General features: G+C 37.4%; 1 protein-coding gene across 6 annotated transcripts in view; it reads left to right on the top strand.

The window, feature by feature from the left end:
- Window positions 1-19929, top strand: part of Bcas3 (BCAS3 microtubule associated cell migration factor) — a 526670-nt gene that overhangs the window by 66985 nt on the left and 439756 nt on the right. For all 6 annotated transcript variants that reach the window (XM_042692171.1, XM_042692205.1, XM_042692180.1 and 3 more), the window contains exon 7: window positions 5525-5597. In XM_042692171.1, coding sequence (XP_042548105.1) covers window positions 5525-5597 — 73 coding nt within the window. The remainder of the gene's footprint in view (window positions 1-5524; window positions 5598-19929) is intronic.

The following is a 19929-nucleotide window of genomic DNA, read 5'->3' on the forward strand; positions in this document are numbered from 1 at the left end:
CTCTCCTCTCTTAACTATTATCAGGGGACCGCTATGATTCTTGTGTTTCAGAGGATGGCATCCCCCCATCCCCCTATGCTTTTAGTCTCAAAAACAAGAGCTGCAAGCCTTCATTTTTATAATTAATACTAGCTTCGTGGCACTGACTTTAATTTTCATTGAATTTCTTTTCCTCTTGCTTCTTTTATTTTTCAGTTTATACAGATATGCTTATTTGGGGACTCTATTGGAATTCCAATTTAATTTCAGTCATGTAACTTTACCAAGCAATATAGTTAGTAGCAACAGGATACATTATCTTATAAAACCTAATTTGAAAAGAGGAAACAAAAACTCTGTGTGTGTGTATGTGTAAGCACTAGATTAGCTTGGTTACTACCTGATATAAAAGATAACAGGATTTAGGATGTGTGATCAGTCTATGTAAATAAGTGGAAATTATTTGGAGTATATATTGCTAGGGATCATGGGTTTATAAGTGCCTATTATCTTACTACAATATGAAGATGAGTTCCATGCACTTACTATTGAAGAGAAACTACTCTTAAGGTTATTAATAGTGTAATGTTGTGTATTCAATGCTAAAGGTATAGAAGAGGAAGATTTAAGCCTTTATAGGATTTGAAATTCATGTGTGACTTACATAGGCTGAGGAGTATAGCTCAAGGTGAGAGGATCTGCTTAGCAAGAACACAAGGCCCTGAGTTCAAAACTAATTACTGACAAAAAGAAAAAAAAGGAGTGGATTATAAATTAGAAATAAAGTATTGAGTCAAGTTTAGAAGGAGTCATTTTCTGTTTCTTTTTGTGCCCTGTGTAACTTTGTTTAATGTACAAAGTGTTTGTTGTTATTTTATTATTTTAGTGCTTGTGTTTGAATGCAAGGTCTCCAGGTATACCCCATCCACGCTAATATTTTAAATTCAGTAATATTTATTCAGTTTTTATTTATTTATTTAGTTTGGTTGTGAGGGCCTGGGCTCTGTCCCTGAGCTCTTTTGCTCAAGGCTAGAACCCTACCACTTTGAACCATAGCTCCACTTCTGATTTTGAGTGGTTAATTGGAGATCAGAGTCTCAAAGGGACTTTTCTGCTCTGGCTTGCTTTGAACCATTATCTTAATATCTCAGGCTCCTGAGTGGCTAGGATTATAGACTTGAGTCCAACTTGCTATATTTATTGTTTTTATTTTGAATTTCACAATGTTGAGGATCCAGCCTCAGGCCACATTGAAAGTGCTCTCTCACTGACCTATATTCCCAGCCCATTTCAGTATTATTAAGACGATCCTTTGTGTGCGCATGTATGGGTGCTTGTGTGTGTATGTTTTTTCTAACAAGAATCACTTTGTATATAGAGCTACTATCTAATTGTGAGTATTTTTACTCATAGTTTTGAGAAAGCACTGTCGTTAGTCATCTGACATGATTTCATGTTAGTCATCTAAAGTTTACACATTTACACATGTTGTCAAATATAAGGGGTCTTTTCCATTTACCTTGTAGAATTATTATGAGGACTAAAGTATTTCATAGTTTGTAATTTTCATTCATAAAGAAGCTAAAATCAGCAAATGTCAAGAAGGGGAACTCTACCTCTTGGCAGAGAAAGGAAATGTCTCAAGAATTCATGGTGTTTTACCAACTTTAGTTCTATCCTCTTCCTTCACTCTGCTAGAAAACAAAAACGTTGCTAGCCAAGTACTGGTAGCTAATGTCTATAATACTAGATACTCAAAATACTGAGATCTGAGGACTGTGGTTTAAGGTCAGCCCAGTCAGGAAAGTCCTTGAGACTTTTTTTTTGTCATTCATGGGACCTGAACTCTGGGCCTGTCCCTCAGCTCTTAAGCTCACCTCTAGTGTTCTTCCACTTGAGCCACAGAGCCACAGAACCACTTCCGGCTTTTTCTGTTTATGTGGTGCTCCTCAGCACTCGAGCCCATGGCCTCATGCATGCAAGGCAAGCACTGTACCACTGAGCTACCTTCCAGTCCACCTTGGGACTATTATCTCCAGTTAACTACTCAAAACCAGAAGGGGAGCTGTGACTCAGAGTGGTAGAGAGCTACCCTGTGCAAAATTGCTCAGGGACAGGGCCCTGGTCCTGAGTTCAAGCCTTGAGCAAAACAGATCAGGGACAACCCCCATGTTTTGAGTTCTATCTGCCTGACTGACCAAAAGACAAACAAAAACAACAACAAAAAAAGGCCCAGTAAACATTGCCACCAAGAACAGGCCTACTAAGTTCCTTAAGTTCCATACCCTTGTTTAACTGAATCACCATGAGAAGCCCAAAACAAACAGGTCATTTCTCATCCTTATACTCTATTCTTGTGTCATTCACTTTTCAAAAGTTTGCCTTAGCCTAATCCATTGTTTATGCTGACTCCTGAAACCTTTGACTGTCTTCCTCTTTTTTTTTGGGTCTGGTCATGGGGCCTGAACTCTGGGCCTGGGCACTGGTCCCTCAGCTCTTCAGCTCAAGGCTGGCACTCTACCACTTGAGCCACAGCGCCACTTCTGGCTTTTTTTCTGCTTATGTGGTGCTGAGGAATCCAACCCAGGGCCTCAGGCTTGCTAGGCAAGCGCTCTACCACAGAGCCATCTTCCCAGCCCAGCCTGTGTATTTTCTTATTTCTTCTTTCTCATCTCCTTGTCTACTACATTCCTGTCTTTTCTGTTTCAAAGATCTGTCTATATTTTCCTGTTTGGGTAAGAACAAATGAGTGGACTATTCAATTCATAATGAAGATTATTTTATAGGTAATTCAGTGAGAAAAACAGAATTTTATAGCATATAAAGACTTGAGAATATAAAATTCTACATACAAAATTTATTGATATTATAAACCAAACTTTCTGGGTAAGATTTAGACACATGATTTTGACTGTACCTTGAGGAAATTTATTAGCAAAATGGAGAAACTGTCCAAACCTATTATAAAGAATATTAGTAAAAAGATGAAACAATAGTTTAAATTTAGTTTTTCAGTGGAATCCTTCTGGAAAGAATTTTCTCAGTAAAAATTTATTAATAAGAAGAGCATGCTTGTGTAAAGTGTTCATATCCAAGGCACTATTCTCAACTTCAAAAGAGTAGAAGGAGAAAATTTCATAATCAGAAGGATTTGTATTTGCTTCTGGATCTGCTCCTGGACCTATGTTGAAGCTGTTTCTATTTGACATCTTAAAATTGTTGAGGCAGATTTATGAGCTTAAGCGGTTTGGTTTAAATGACTTTACAATGTTGTGTATAGTGAGGGATATTATTTAACATTTTCTGACAAGCAAACTGTTTTGAATTTTGTTGAGTGGTAGAGGAGTTGGTGACTTGGTGGACAAGCCCATTTTCATTACTTTAATTGTGTGATTTATTAGGATTTTAAGCTTTTTATAAATGTTTTAGTGTTATAGGACAGAATTAAAAGGATTTAGAATAAAAGGAGTTTAACAAAAGGACTTTGCAACAGGATTGAAATAGTTTTTATATTTGATGGATTTGGCTAGCCGCTTTTCATTTCAATCATCATGGTACATTCTGTTAAATGCTGTAGAACAGGTGTGTATAACGTCATTCTCTCTATTGTACATGCAAATAAACACACAATTTTATATATAAAAAGTTAATCCTCTACAATTTGGAGGATTACATTATAGGAGGGTGATGACTCCATTAGGCATCATGAAGAGTATGTGCTACTATTTATACTGCATTAAAGAGCAAGTTAATAGCTACACTATTTATGAGATTGTACAGTTTTTTATAATCATACTTGAAGAATTGTATTTAGGCAGACCATCCCCAATAAAATTATTTAAAGGAGGTTAAATTTGAACACTGTTTTCCTAACTCTGAAATTACAATATTCTGTATTGTGAGGGAGCATGCCTCAAATAAAATGTAGGGTTTGGTAATATTTCTTCATTATAAACTCTGTCTTTCAGGCTTACATGAATTTTTGTAGTAGGTATTTTTTTTTTTCTGTCGGTTGTGCGGCTTGAACTCTGGGCTTGGGCACTGTCCCTGCGCTCTTCAGCTCAAGGTGAGCGAGCTCTACCACTTGAGCCACAGCAGCACTTCCAAGGTATATTTTTGTCTAGGTGGGGTTTCTGTCTTTTGTTTTCAAAATTTGCTTTTATGAATATCTAGTTTAAGTTTTTAGGAAGTTCCTGTGGCCGACCTACCAGTAAAATCTGCAGGACCAGTTAGTAGAAAGTAATGGAGTTCTTCATTTAGCTTTGAGAAGAGCCAAACAATCAAGCCATTCTTGTTAGTATTAATCGCATTTTTTAAAACTTGAAGTTTCATTCATTAAAATATCAGATTGATATGTCATATACAGGCACAAACCATAGAGACCTTGTAAAGACCAGGAAGTAGAAGGAAACTGGTATTGTTAAAGGTGAAGGTGAAATATGTAGAATGAAGAATTGTACTTACATAGATGAAGTTCAATTATAATTAATTTGGAACGTAAATATTATCAGCGTTAGTCAAGTTAATTTTTAACTTGTGCTTGGATCAAAAGTCATATTGTTAATTGTGAAATTGGATTTATAGCTGGGGTAGCAACATGCAAACAGTATTAAAGTATGTTTGAACAAACATGTTCTTTTTACTTTACTGAGTTGCTTTCCTTTTGATCTTGAACATTCTTTGTGTGTGTGTGTGTGTGTGTGTGTGTGTGTGTGTGTGTGTGTGTGTGTGTGTATGTATGTGTGTGCACCTGTACTGTGGCTTGAACTCAAGGCTAGGGCTCTATCCCTTAGCTTGTTTCTGATAAAGCATGGCACTTTGTCACTTGAACCACAGCTCCACTTATTTTTTTAAATTTAGTTTTTGGTGATTAATTAAAGATAAAAGTCTCTCTTATTAGAGACAGGGTCTCATGGACTTTTCTTCCTAGGTGTTACCTTGAGCCACAATTCTTCACCTCTCAGCTCCTGAGTAGCTAGGATTAAAGATGTGAGCTATCAGTATCTATGTATCTTAAGCTACATTTACTTTACCTAATTTTAGGTCATTAGTTTGCAAGGGAGCATGTTGCTTTTGTTGTTGATCACATGGAGACTGAAAATTTTTTCTAATGTTAGTTTAGTGTGCTTAATGTTTATACTAGTTATTTTAATTTTTAACTTTCTTATTCACTTAACTGTTAAAAATTATTACTTTATAGTGAATGAATTTCTCCTGTATACACACATATTTTTGTATATATTGAAAGTATGTATATATATGTGTGTATATGTATAGATACACACACACACACACACACACACACACACACACACACACACACACACACACACACACACACACACACACACACACACACACACACACACACACACACACACACACACACACACACACACCACTGATGCTTGCACCCAGGGCATTGCATATGCTATACCACTTAGCACCACCAACCCTGTTGTAAGTATTTTGAAAATTGAAAATAATGTGAGATATACAAAAAAAACTTCTCAAAATTTACATTTTGTTTTATGTTCTCTAACAGGTGCTCAAAAGTGTGATAGTTTTGCAGAAAAAAGACCTCTTCTTGGTGTTTGTAAGAGTGCTGGATCTTCAGGGTAAGGAAATTCACTGAATCATCTATTACAGATTTGTTACATTCCAGATGGAGAAAATTGGTATCTTCAAATCTATGTAGATGTAATATTGTACTTTCATAGAGAAAAAAGGAATTAAGCGTTTTCTGTATCATGTTCCTAAATTTTAATTTCTGCCACTGTCTTTTCATATTCAGAATGATAGCAGAAGGCAAATAGCTCTTGGAAGCCAGCTCAGGTGGCTCACACCTGTAATCCTAACTCCTTAAGAGGCTGAGATTTGAAAATCTTGATTTGAAGCAGACCCTGGCAGAAAAGTTCTCTTAGACTCTCCTCCAGTTAACCACACAAAAAATGGAAGTGGTTTTGTGGCTCAAGTGTTATTAGCTTGTTACTCTTGAGCACAGAGGCTTAGGGACAGCTTCTAGGCCATGAGTTCAAACACCACTACCTACCAAAAAAAAAAAATCTAGGAGTAGATTACAATGTTTCCTTGTATTACTATTATTGTGCTGGGTTTCCATAGCTATTCAGGAGGCTGAGATCAGAGGATCAAGGAGAGCCAAATCCTCAAGACCTTTATATCCACTTAACCAAAAAAATTGCCAGAATTGGAGGTGGGCTCAGATTGGCACCAGTTATGAGCAAAAAAGCTGAGCAAAAATGCAAGGTCCGGAGTTTAGTTCCTAGCACTGGCGTCATGCTTGCAAGGCATGCACTCTACCGCTGAGCTACCTTCCCAGCCCCTATCCCTTATTATAATAGTATGAAGAAGTACTCTTTCATTTTCCATGATGTCAGATGTTTTCTTTACTTTCTCCATATGTGCCCATGTGCACATGCATGCACACACACATGCACACACACACATTTTAAAGAAAAGGCACCCAGGCCCTGGTGGCTCAAAACTGTAATCCTAGCTACTCAGGAAGCTGAGATCTGAGGATCTCCATTTAAAGCCAGCACAGGCAGGAAAGTTCGTGAGACTCTTTTCTCCAATTAAAACCAGAAGTGGTGCTGTGGCTTAAGTGGTAGAGAGCTCACCTTGAGCTGAAGAGCCCAGGGACAGCATCTAAGCCCAGAGTTCAAGCCCCACAACCGACCAAAAAAAAATATATATAAAAATGACTATTTTCATTGTGAGAAGTCTTTTTTAGTTTATGTGTTTCTACTATAGTAACTTAAACTGCAGATTGGAAGTTATTACTGTTTGTGACAGTGATGTTATTTCATCATTTAACAAAAATTTTTGTTAGTAGTAGCAAGTATTGATACTATAGCATGTATGTATTTGAGACTTGTACAAAATATTACATGGATATCTTTTATGCCTTTTTTTTTTTTTTGCCGGTCATGGTGCCTGAACTCTGGGTCGGGATGCTGTCCCTCAGCTCTTCAGCTCAAGGCTAACGCTCTACCACTGGAGCCACAGCTCCACTTCCGGCTTTTTCTGTTTATGTGGTGCTGAGGAATCGAACCCAGGGCCTCATGCTTGCAAGGCATGCACTCTTCCGCTGAGCTACCTTTCCAGCCCCTATCCCTATTATAATAGTATGAAGAAGTACTCTTTTCATATTAGAAAATCTAAGTCAAACAGTATAGTTACGGATTCAAACCCAAGCAGCCATATTCTTAATTCCATTCTGGCTACTTTTGTACTTTTGAGTTGGCCATAGACTAAGAGGAGGCATTATTATTTGCCATGATGTCAGATGTTTTCTTTACTTTCTCCATATATAAAAACAGATTAAAATTATTCTGAATGGCTTATATTGAATTAGTCAATCAAGTTGTTAGTGTTCCCTCCCCCGCTCTTTTCTTTGTTATGTTTACCTTCTAGTAACATCACAATGGTCTATATATGTCATATAATTTGCAGTTGGTGGAACAGCAGTCCAAGGTTCCTGTTTATGGCATCCTTTCAATGTAACTCTGTTTTCTTTAGGACAAGAATTTGAGATCTCAAATGGTTATAGTTAGTTCATCTCCTTTTCTTGAAATCTTAGCTCCAAGGAACATTTTACAAATGATACGGTTTTATTAGTAAGGCAGGTGAACAAAATGTGTATTGGGCTGGTATCTAATACTCTGCCAAATGCTTTCATTGTTTCTATTTCATTGAGATCATACGACTTTGGAAAGGGGAAAATGTGTTAATGATATGGTATGTTTAGATCATGAATTCTTGTTTGAAATACATTTCTCTCAGGTGTAAGTTTTTGCTTGGAAGTAGATATTTGTTAAGAGAATTTGCTATGTATAGAGGACCATGCCAGCTTTGGGCTAAGGATTTAAAAGCATGAAAATCAGATTCCTTTCTCCCAAGGAATAAGAATGTTACTGAAACCAAAAGTATGTAATGTAAAAAATAAACATGAGCCATGCACTGGTGGCTCATGCTTGTAATCCTAGCTACTCAGGAGGCTGAGATCTGAGGATCATGGTTTGAAACCAGGCCTGGGTAGGAAAGTTGGTGAGTCTCTTGTCTCCCATTAAGCACTAAAAGAGTCAGAAATAGAGCTGAGGCACAAGTGGTAGAGTGCTTGCCTTGAGCACAAATGCCCAGGGACAGCGCCCAAGCCCAGAGCTCAAGCCTTAGTCCTGGGGGAAAAACGTCAAAGTATTTTGAGAACTTAAGATTTTATTGTAATGTGTAAAGTTTTTCTTTAATAAACCCAATACTACCTTATGAAAGAAGGGATAAATTGGTTTGAAAAGAATTCCAGTTCTTTTTTTTTTTTAATCTGTCGTGGGGCTGTTAGACTCGAACTTGAGACCCCCCGAGCGACCCCCAAAGACCACGACCAATGCAAACACCAAAAGAGTTGTTTATTTGCAAGCTCGAGCCTGGACCCACAATCCTCACCTACACAGCGTGTCAGAGTTGTAGCCCCGACCACACGTTCAGTAGGGTTCTTATAGGGTTTCCAGCAAATAGGAGGAGACTGAAGATTTGCGGACTTCTACGTAATTGGTCAGCATTTTGAGGGCAAATTTCAGGGTAAGCTCATTGGTTAGGGGCATAATCATTTCCAGTAAGGGTAGGGGCTTTCCTACTTAGGAGTTACAGGATTGGTTAAATCATACATAGCAAGCAGATCATTCATTGGTTAGGATACATAAGACTAACCATAGGAATGCAGGCAACAATATATTTTTTAACTGTTTATGACCCTACAGCTGCTTTTTCCAGGAATTTGACCAACCTGTCCATTTTCCAGTAATTGGGGTCATGTTTCTCAACCCTTATCTAACTGGGTTGCGAGGGGTTATAATTGCAGTTTTGATTGTGGGTTTTCCGAGAACTTTTCTAAAAACTTTTTTTCCAATAACTGTTTTGTCCCTTAAGTTTAACCTGCAGTCAGTTTTACAGGAGATGATGACTTGCTTTTAGAATGGAGTTAGGTTAGTCCTTCAGGGCCTGAACTCTAGGCTTGGGTGCTGTCCCTCAGCTCTTCAGCTCAAGTCTAGCGCTGTACTACTTCTGCCTTTTTCTGCTTATTGGTGCTGAGAATCGAACCCAGGTCCTCAGGCATGCAAGGCAAACACTCTACCACTGAGCCATCTTCCCAGCCCCAAGGCCTCCTATTTTATCCTTAGAAGTTCACAAATTGTACTTAACCTGAAATAGAAAACCTAGGCATTGATAAAAGTAATTAATTTGACATTTATTTTGGCATAGGGTTGGTACTGGTACTTGAGCTCAGTGCCTTGAGCTTTCACTTGGCTTTTTGCTCATTGCTTGTGCTCTACCACTTGAACCACACTTCCAGTTTATCTTTTTTTTCCCTTCACTAGTTAATTGAAGATTTAGTTTTGAAGACTTTTCCTTCCTAGTCTAGCTTCAAATTTTGATGGTCCCGGGGCCTGAACTCTGGGCCTGGGCGCTGTCCCTCAGCTCTTCAACTCAAGGCTAGCGCTCTACCACTAGAGCCACAGTGCCATTTCCAGCTTTTTTTGTTTTGTTTTGTTTTGCTTATGTGGTGCTGAGGAATTGAAACCAGGGCTTCATGCATGAGAGGCAAGCGCTCTACCACTGAGCCAACTTCCCAGCCCTAGCTTCAAATTTTGATCCTCAAATGTCAGCCTTCTATGTGGGAATTCATGTGTGAGTCAGTGGCGCCCAGTTTAGCTTTTGAATTTTAAGAATCAGAAAAGTTATTTTTGTCAAATTGGTACATACTAAAATAATAAGTGACCATTAAACAATAAGCTGAAGTGCTCCTGGAGGGAACAAACCAATTTTAATAGCTAAATATGAGTAAGTATTTAATATCAAAATTAAAGGCTATTCATTAAATTGAACACAGTTATTTTCTCTTATTGTTATAAACCACCTATAGTGTCATCTTGTATGGGACAAAGACTGTGTAGACTGATATTTGGGATAACAGGGATGAGGCCAGGGCTTTGCACTGGGATATAGCTCTGCCACTGAGCTATATCCCAGCCAAAGCTGTAGTTTTTCAGGTGGTGGATAAACACAGTGTTTTGGTTCTGTAGTGGGAGTGAACAAGCTTTAAACTTTTGTCTAAAGTTTAATTATGTTTCATTAATTAGATAATAGCTTATATGGCTTTTCTTTGTCATGAAATATACTGTAGTCCTAACATGGATTTCCTTGCATGTTCAATTTTGGCTGATTTTTATTATGTTGTATTTGTGTAGTCTTATGGAATCACAGACTAGACTAGTACTACTTCTGCAGTCATCAGCCAAAATGAGCCATGCCATTATACCAAGTTTTTCTGCTCTCAGATAAGAGCTTTTCCAGTAGTTTCTTGCCATGCAATTCAAGTATCAAATCTTGTGCTTGACCTTCCCTCTCTTATGTTCCAGGCATTTTGTTGGTATTCTGGATCTTCTTAAAGCATGTACCTTGGCTTTTTTTTTTTTGTCGGTCGTGGGACTTGAACTCTGGGCCTGGGCACTGTCCCTCAGCTCTTCAGCTCAAGGCGAGCGCTCTACCACTTGAGCTACAGCGCCACTTCCGGTTTTCTGGTGGTTTATTGGAGATAGGAGTCTCATGGTCTCTCCTGCCCGGGCTGGCTTTGAACCGCGATCCTCAGATCTCAGCCTCCTGAGTAGCTAGGATTACAAGCGTGAGCCATCAGCGCCTGGCTTACCTTGGCTTTTTAAAGGATGGGTTTATATATCTTGGGTATAGAATTTATTCTGAGGGAGGCCAAATTCGTATAAAGGTTTTTAATGAGTTAGGGCAACATATTAGGTAATCCAATATGAATCTGAAATATTTCTAGGTCCAAGAATTTTTTTTTTTTTTTTTTTTTTTTGGGGTCAGTCATGGGGCCTGAACTCTGGGCCTGGGAGCTGTCCCTCAGCTCTTCAGCTCAAGGCTAGCGCTCTACCACTTGAGCCACAACGCCACTTCTGGCTTTTTTCTTTTTGCTTATGTGGTGCTGAGGAATCGAACCCAGGGCCTCAGACACGCAAGGCAAGTGCTCTACCACTGAGCCACCTTCCCAGCCCCAGGTCCAAGCATTTTGGATAAGGGATACTCTAGGGAAATCTTAATGAACTAAGATGACATTACTATTAATTCCTTACTATTTTTTTTTCTTATGTGGCTTAGTGATAGTCTTTTTTTGTTTGTTTGTTAATGGGGCTTGATCTCTGGGCCTCGGCACTGTTCCTCAGCTTTTCAGCTCAAGGCTAGCGCTCTACCACTTGAGCCATAGTGCCACTTCTCTTATTGGAGATAAGATTCTCATGGACTTTTCCTGCCCAGGCTGGCTTTGAACCGTGATCCTCAGATCTCAGTCTCCTGAGTAGCTAGGATTACAGGTGAGAGCCATTGGCACCTGGCAGAGATAGTCTTGACTTATCTCAAGATCAACACTGATTTTAGTCACCAAGTGCCACTAGGATGTGTATGTAGTACTTTTGTTTTTACCCGATCTTACTTAGTCATTTATGACAATTTTTTATTTTTAATGTGGGACTATGTTAGAAAGCCAGCACATTACATACTTGTCTTACATTTAGTGTAATTTTAAAACATGCAGGAGACAAATAGGAGGCAAAATTGATGTGCTAGCAGAAACTAATATCTATACTGTTATTATAAAATTAAGACATTGGTATGTTATTTATATGTTTGTTTAAAATATAAATTTTATATTGTGGACATATTTATGTGGTATGCACAAATGGCCTACCAATTACATGTTGGTCACCAAACAGAAAGAATGTTAGTTTTATATTTTATATTTTAAGGAATGCATTATTTACTATAATAGGATACAAGAATTCCTGAAAATCTATGCTGTTAATGTCCATGATGGAATCATATAATGTTATCAAACTGAGTAATTTGATAAGAGTCTATACATAATAAAATGTGTGGGAGCTGGAATGTTATTTGGGAGCAAGAAATGTCAACAGAACTATGACTCACATAAAAGATGTCACTATGGGGGTTGAGAAGGTGCCTCAGTGGTAGAGCGCTTGCCTTGCATGCATGAGGCCCTGGGTTTGATTCCGCAGCACCACATAAGTAAAAAGAAAAAACCTGGAATGGTGCTGTGGCTCAAGTGGTAGAGCGCTAGCCTTGAGCTGAAGAGCTGAGGGACAGCACCCAGGCCCAGAGTTCAGGCCCCACAACCAAACCCCCTACCCCCCAAAAAAAAGATGTCACTGTGACTTCTGGTAGATTCGGTGTACTTGAAGTTAGTAAGGGTTTTGCAAACATGTTCTCATTTTTCTGCATGCCTTCCAAGGGGTAAACATAGTCAGAAGCCAAGGGCTGCTTTTTTTTTTTTTTTTAGTTGGTCGTGGGTCTTGAACTCTGGGCCTGAGTGTGTCCCTATGCTCTTCACCTCAAGGTGAGCACTCTACCACTTGAGCCACAGCACAACTTTGGGTTTTTCTGGTGGTTTATTGGAGATAAGAGTGTCATGGAATTTCCTGCCCGGGCTAGCTCTGAAGTATCATCCTCAGATCTCAGCTGCCTGAGTAGCTAGGATTACAAGTGTGAGCTACCAGAGCCGGCCCAAGGACTGCATTCTGAAGTTTGAAAAAAGCCAGTGATTTTGTCCACATGGTCATCTCCCAAGGAAATGAATGATTGTAGAAAATGCTGAGTACATTGTTATACCAAATTTTACACTAAAACTGACACATAGTTTGGTTAAAAATTTATGCATGTTGTAATAAGACCAGTAATTCAAATACAAAATTAGTACATTAAAAATGAAATGTTAATACTCATAAATGTACTAGTGCATCAAAGATTGATCTTAGCCTATAAGGTGAAGGTGCCCTGACGGACTGGGAAATGTACGTCTGATAAATATTTTTGTGTTGGAGCTGCCTTCTGTTGTCATTGTAATTTGAGGGTAAAGGTAACACAGAAATGGAGCCAAGCAACTTTACTTTGTACATGGAAGCCACTCCCTGGCCAGTCCAGAACAACTATATAGCTTTATGAATAAACTCAGAGTATCAGCACCACCATCCATCCAGTCCATAAAATGTGAAAAGTAAAGTGTTGTTATTATTTTAAGCCAATGTGATTCCTGCTACACAAATTTAAACACTTTTTCTGTTTATCCAAATTTAAATAACTTTTTCAGTTTACAATCAGTACCTCTCATACCCTAAATAAATATCATTTAAAGTTAGTGGCCTTTATCTCCTCTAATTTTACTATGGTGTTATATAGGCGCGATTCCAGTTTCTTCCCTTGATATGTGCTATTTACATGCACAAAAATTTGTTAATACAGGTAGGCTTGTTGTAATTATGTGGACTCTGCTTTTTTTCTTCTAGTTTTAATTAGTTAATCTTTTGGTGGTCGTGGGGATTGAACTCAGAGCCTGGGCACTGTCCCTGACCTCTTTTGCTCAAGGCTAATGAACTTTGAGTCACAACTCCACTTCCAGTTTTTTTTTTTTTTTTTTTCCCCCAACCCTCCCTGCTTCCAGTTTTTGAATGGTTAATTTGAGATGAGAATCTCAGAGGAATTTTCTGCTAGGGCTGGCTTCAAATCCTGATCCTCAAGTCTCATCCTTCTGAGTAGCTAGAATTACAGAATGCATTATGTATGGTTTTATTTAGCTGAATATTGATGGCCACCTTATGCACATTATATATATATGTGTGTGTATATGCATATATATATATAGAGAGAGAGATTCACAGACAGACAGACAGACAGACAGACAGTAAGAGAGATCATGTTTCCTAGACCAGCCTTGAACTTTCATTTAGGTGTCAACCTGTACTTTTATTTTGCTTCAACCTTCTGAGTTGCTAGGATACAGGATCATGGCTCCATACCTGGTCCATATTTTTATACAATCATAGAGAGAGCTGAAAGCTTAGGTCAGTTATCATCTGCTCATAACAGATGTCACAATCTTAGTTTCAGCCTTAGGTTTTATATCAGAGAATGATCATGTCATAGCTTGTTACTATCACAAAATATCACAAATGAGACAATTTTTACAGTCCACAGGCAGCAAATTCCAAAGTCAAGGTGGTGGTATGTTCTGTGTCTGCTGGGAGCCTGGTCATCATTGCCTCTTATTTCCAGCAAGGCCCAGAGTTGTCCTCTCTGACTTTAGAGAGTCTCTGCTACTCTACCAAATGTTCTACTACTGAGTCACAAGACTTAATCCTATTTTGAGGGCTCTGTCATCAGGACTTCATACCCTTCCAAAGAATGTGGAATGTGGTGGTGCTTACCTGTAATTCCAGCCTTTACCAACTAGGGGTGGGATATGAAATGAAGGTTAGGAGTATAATGATCTGAGGCCTTCCCAGGTCCAAAACAAAAACAACACAAGAGACTCCTTGTGATAAATAACTTAAAGCAAAGAGGATTGGGGACATGGTTCCTGAGTTTGTAACCTCGGTATTGTCAAAAAAGAACAAGTAACACTCCTTTTAATACTAGCACTCGTGATTAGATTTCAAAATAGAAATTTTAGGAATGTTTTCAAACCATAGCAGCTAGTAAAAAAATAAGAAAGTATTTGTGACAGTTTTCTTTTATATTATTTAGTCTAAATTTGTTAAGAACAAATTGGCTATACATTTATTTAAATGGGAATATCTCTAGCCATTTTCTATTGTATATGTTTCATGTAGCACTGTTATAAAGGTATATTTTCAAGTGTTTTATCTAGTTACTATTTTTAATCTAATATCTTAATATAGTACTGTACCTAAGTATTGTTATTTTATTGAGGAATGGTAGTTTATATTTCCTAAAGAACCTCATATGTATGTGTGTGTACAGTTAACATATATATATATGTATATTTATGTGTGTGTGTGTGTGTGTGTGTGTGTATATATATATATATATATATATATATATATATATATATATACACTTCCAGTTTCTGCAGACAAAGATGTGCCCATATCTTTATTGAGGCATAATTGAAACATGATTAACTGTACATACTTAAAGAGTACAGTTTGATGAATTTTGATATCTGTATATAGCCATGAAGCCATCACTCCAATCAAGATAACGAGCATATCCATCACCCACAATAGTTTTCTCATGCCTTGTTGTAATGTGTCCTTGTCTCTCTCTCAATAAGAGAAATGTGTTTGAATATAATAAGTCTGAGTAACTGAAATTATCAACGTGTAATAAACTTTGAGATTCTTTATCTTCTAGCTTCAAGTAACTTCGTTATAGAATTAGAATACAAAAATAAGAATTTTAGGTTTTTCTTCTGCTGTGCAACTTAATGGCCTTTTAAAAAGCAAACCTTTTCCGTCTAGAACCAATTCATAAAAGTACTAAAGAGCTTGCCATTTCACTGTGTAATCATTTCAAAACAACAGTTTTTTAAGCCACCAAAAAGGATGCAGTCTTGACATATAAATAGAAAACAGATTGAGTTTTTGGCTGATATTGCTATACTGGTTTAAATGTTGGTTCAGTCAACTTCAGGCTTAGATTACAAGATTTGCAAATTAAAGGAAAACCAAAGGGGAAAGAACATCTGCATAGGTTCTGACTTTGTGGAATTCCATACAGGCACGCTTATTCTCCTTGTGGAACAGGGCATGTGCACAATGAATAACCCTGAAAAGGATCACTGTTGTGTTGTGATTATCTTAAAGATGCAATTGAGGTAGACAGGCAATTCATTATGGAGAACCATGACGGTTTCCAAATGACTTGTTTTTGAGGTATAATTTGGAAGGATTTTTTTTTTTTTTTTGGTGTTGTTGAGACAGAGCCTCTTTATGTTGTCCAGGATTGTCTCAAACTCATGGATTCAAGTGATCTTCCTGCTCAGCTTCCTGAGTAGTTGAAACTGCAAATATGGGATTTCTATGCTGGCAAGATATTTTATTGAATACCAGGTCCTTGGTGGGAATAAATGCTTCCCACATTTCAGTAGTTGTGTTACTTGTACTTTCTTGTATCAAAGTATTGGGACTTGAGAAATGTAATTTGTTTTAACATTTAAATCTGTTATAATCAAAGACTATATGGAGGTAAATTACTGAGTAAATTATAACACAGACTCCATAAAGTCTAAGGAATTCTTGTCTGCTACTGGGTTGAACATACATTGTATGTATGATTTTAAAATGTTTCTACAGATCAGCTAGCTTTCCATTTAGATAGAAATCTCAACTGCCTGATTGGAATTCTTCCATCCCTCTTTATTTGAAGGAAGGCCTTGTATTCTTGCAATGAATATTTAGGGGTGCTTGATTTGTGTCAGATACAGGCACTGATAGGGGAAGAATAGGAGAGTGTCTTCAGTGGTCGTTTGCCAATCTCTAGACAGTTTTAGTTGTTATTATAAAGCAGGGAAGAATTACTATATCAAGTCAGTGATGCTGATAAATATTATATAATGTACAGATCAGTCCTTGACAGTAAGGACTTACCTAGCCCATAAAGTTGATAGGATCAAAGTTGTGCTGGGAAGGTGGCTTAGTAGTAGAGTACTTGCCTAGCATGCATGAAGCCCCGGGCTCAATTCCTCAGTGCTATATAAACAGAAAAAATTTGGGAGTGGTGCTGGCTCAGGTGGTAGAGTGCTAACCTTGAGCAAAAGAAGCTGAGGGACAGTGCCCAGGCCCTGAGTTCAAGCCCTAGGACTGGCCAAAAAAAAAAGAAAAGAAACTTGAAGACAAAAATCTATGCACTACTATAGCTAACCTTCTACCTTGAAGACAATATCAATAAACAAAGAAAATATATACTATATGATAAGCTTTATGTTAAAAATAATAGTGGTGACTTTATAATTCTAGACAGAACAGTGGTATTTGTCTTTGGACATTTGTGTAACTTGTTGTTTGGTGGTGTTGCTAATGATTCTGATGTGAATATTTTTGTATATTTCTGGTGGTTCACTTCGGTTTGATAAATGTAACTAGGAGTGAACTTGCTGGGTCAAAAGTGTGCATTTTTTAGATATTTCCAAGTATATTTCATTATTGCATGAACCTTTGCTTATTATCAAGATAGGGAATTATAGTATAACTAGAACAGTGTTATTTTCTGTTGATAAGTATTTTGGGTTCTTTTAAACTACGTAAAAAAATCAGAATTTGAAATTGTCGGTATACATTTTCTCTATTTGTGGTCTTTTATCACACATCTTTGTTTTCTATTTTTTTCTTAGTATGTATTTCTGTGTGATTATGTATGTGTGTATGTGTTTGAGAAGCTCTTGTTATGTACCCCAGATTGGCTTTGAATTTTTAATCCTCTTGCCTCAGTCTCCTGTGTGCTTTGATTATAGCCAGGTACCACCATATTCGGCTCTGAGTATTCTAGTTAGTAAGCATTATAAAAGCATGTTTCTTTCTGATTGAGAGATGTAATAATGCAAAACAAGAAACTGTCCCACAAGCCTAGTTAGAATACTCCCTGGAAGGCAGCAAAAATCCTTGATGTCAGTCAGACCCTGAGAGAAAAAAGAGTCAAATAGTAGTCTTCAGTAGTTGCTTTGTAGAAAAGGTCATTTGTGTGAAATAGTAGAAGAAATTCTTTTTCTGTAAAAAGGTCCTAAGTAGGGCTGGGAATGTGGCTTAGTGGTAGAGTGCTTGCATAGCATGCATGAAACCCTGGGTTTGATTCCTCAGTACCATATAAACAGAAAAAGCTGCCCTTTGGCTCAAATGATAGAGTGCTTGCCCTGAACAAAAGCTGCTCAGTGCTCAGGGACAGTGCCCAGGACCTGGGTTCAAGTTCTGGGGCTGGCAAAAAAAATAAAGCTCTAAGTTTTGTATTCTGGGCAAAACGGTATAGGGCAAAGTAATCACCTCCCCCTTTATTTTTATGCATTAAAGCTTAGGATTCCTACAAATTGAAAATAAAGCAAAAACTTCTTTTGCTGTTGCTCTTTGCTTACAAAGATTAAAAATTAGGAGTCAGTTGAAGTATTGTTCTATGATCATGGAAACAGTAATATTAATAGTATTTAAAATGAGATTTATGATTTAAAAAGCATGCGTGTCATAGCTACTATTATATCTTGAGGCAAGATTTGTTTTTTTTTGTAAAAAAAAAAGATAAAAAAGGTTGATGGATTACTTACATTTTTATTGCAACTGATTCTTAGCCTTTGTTAAAAACCAATTATGCGAACAAGTGTTTTTTGTTTGTAGTCACATAATTTTATTAACATCTTGTTTTTGAAACACCATATACAAAGGCTTAAGTAGTATGATATTTTTATGTCCTGTCTGGGTATGGGTGAACATGCTTATAGAGGTGGTGATGCACAGCAAGACATGATTTTTTTTGAGAGTCTGCATGTTTTTTTTTTTTTTTTAACTTATTAACACTGCAGTGTGTAATGCATTTAGATTTTTATCACCTACTTAGATGTAGCAGTTCATATTTTTTTCCTCCCTGGATAAAATGAAGCCCAAAATGTTATTTTGACTCCTATTATTCTAAAGTTTATTTTCTGGTTCATCTTCTTTGCTTTTTTTATTTTTTGGAAAAATTTACAAGAACACATTGTAAATTTTATATGCTTTAGAGAAGGAAATAAGCGGAGCATTTATAATGACTAGAGAGTAGCCTGCAAACTGCTGTGGTATATACTCTCTGAGTCACTTGTCAAACAGATCATCAATGTAAGGAAAATGATAACACATCTCTCCACTATTAAAGACAAAACTTCTGTGATTGGACCATTTTAAATTATTAAATGCTGTAAACTCCATAAACTTAATTAGAAGAGGAACAAACTCTACAAAGATAAATGTGTTTTCAATATGATTTGTAGGGAGGGTACAGTAGAAACCGGTGAATAGAGAGGAAATTTATTTCTGGCAGGACTCTAGACATAGAACTGTGGCTGAACTTTTTACCCTAATTACCTCCTGCTAATGCCTGCAGCGGTCTGGAATCAAAGTGATGCTTCAGGCCCTGGAAATTCTCTGATGTGGCAAACGTTTGTTGTGTGAGGAGGGTTTCTTAAGAAAAAGCAGAATATTGTGACAGGATTAAAAAAAAATTTCTCAGTTACCACCCACCTCACTTGTTGCCTACAAAAATAGAGTAATTGTTTGCATCTGTGTGTTCTTTTTTTCCCCCCTAAGAAATAACTGTTATAAATCAATGTGACATAGATCCAGTGAACTGAAGCTTTCCTGAGGTAGGGTGCCCACCCCTTTTAAGGTTTGTCCTTTAAATTTTAAGTTCAAAATGTAAAGATGTTATATTTGATAATTGAGAAGAAACATTTTTACCAATTTTACTGAAAAGTATACTTTTCAAAATCTAATGGTAAGTATCCAATTGCTTAACCTTATAAGAAGAAGTGGGAGTCTGCAGATTCCATTCTCTTAGGTCTCTAATTGGGACTACAACCTAACACACTTCTCCCTTTGAGCTCAAATACTAATCATTCTTTTATAGATTCAGAAATTTCTGGCTTTTTGTATGCCGTGTGTGTGTGTGTGTGTGTGTGTGTGTGTGTGTGTGTTGTATGCCGTGTGTGTGTGTGTGTGTGTGTGTGTGTGTGTGTGTGTGTGTGTGTGTGTGTGTCTTGGTGCTTGAACTCAGGGCCTGGACACTGTCCCCTTTTTTTTTGCTCAAGGTTAGCACTCTACCATTTGAGCTACAGGAATTGAACCCAGGGTTTCATGCATGCTAGGCAAGCACTCTTCCACTAAGTCACTTTCCCAGCCCATTGTATACAATTTTGAAAATAAATGTTCTTTGTATCATTGGCTTTTCATGCTCTATTTTTTTCATTCTCTTTTCTTGAAAAGGGCATTTCTATATTGTGCATAGTCTATATACACTGATCACTAATTTTTTTTTTTTTTCTGTTGGTCGTGGGGCCTGAACTCTGGGCCTGGGCGCTGTCCCTCAGCTCTT

Source organism: Dipodomys spectabilis, unplaced genomic scaffold (assembly GCF_019054845.1).
Source record: "Dipodomys spectabilis isolate Male_0828 unplaced genomic scaffold, ASM1905484v1 ptg000004l, whole genome shotgun sequence".
NCBI lineage: Eukaryota > Metazoa > Chordata > Mammalia > Rodentia > Heteromyidae > Dipodomys > Dipodomys spectabilis.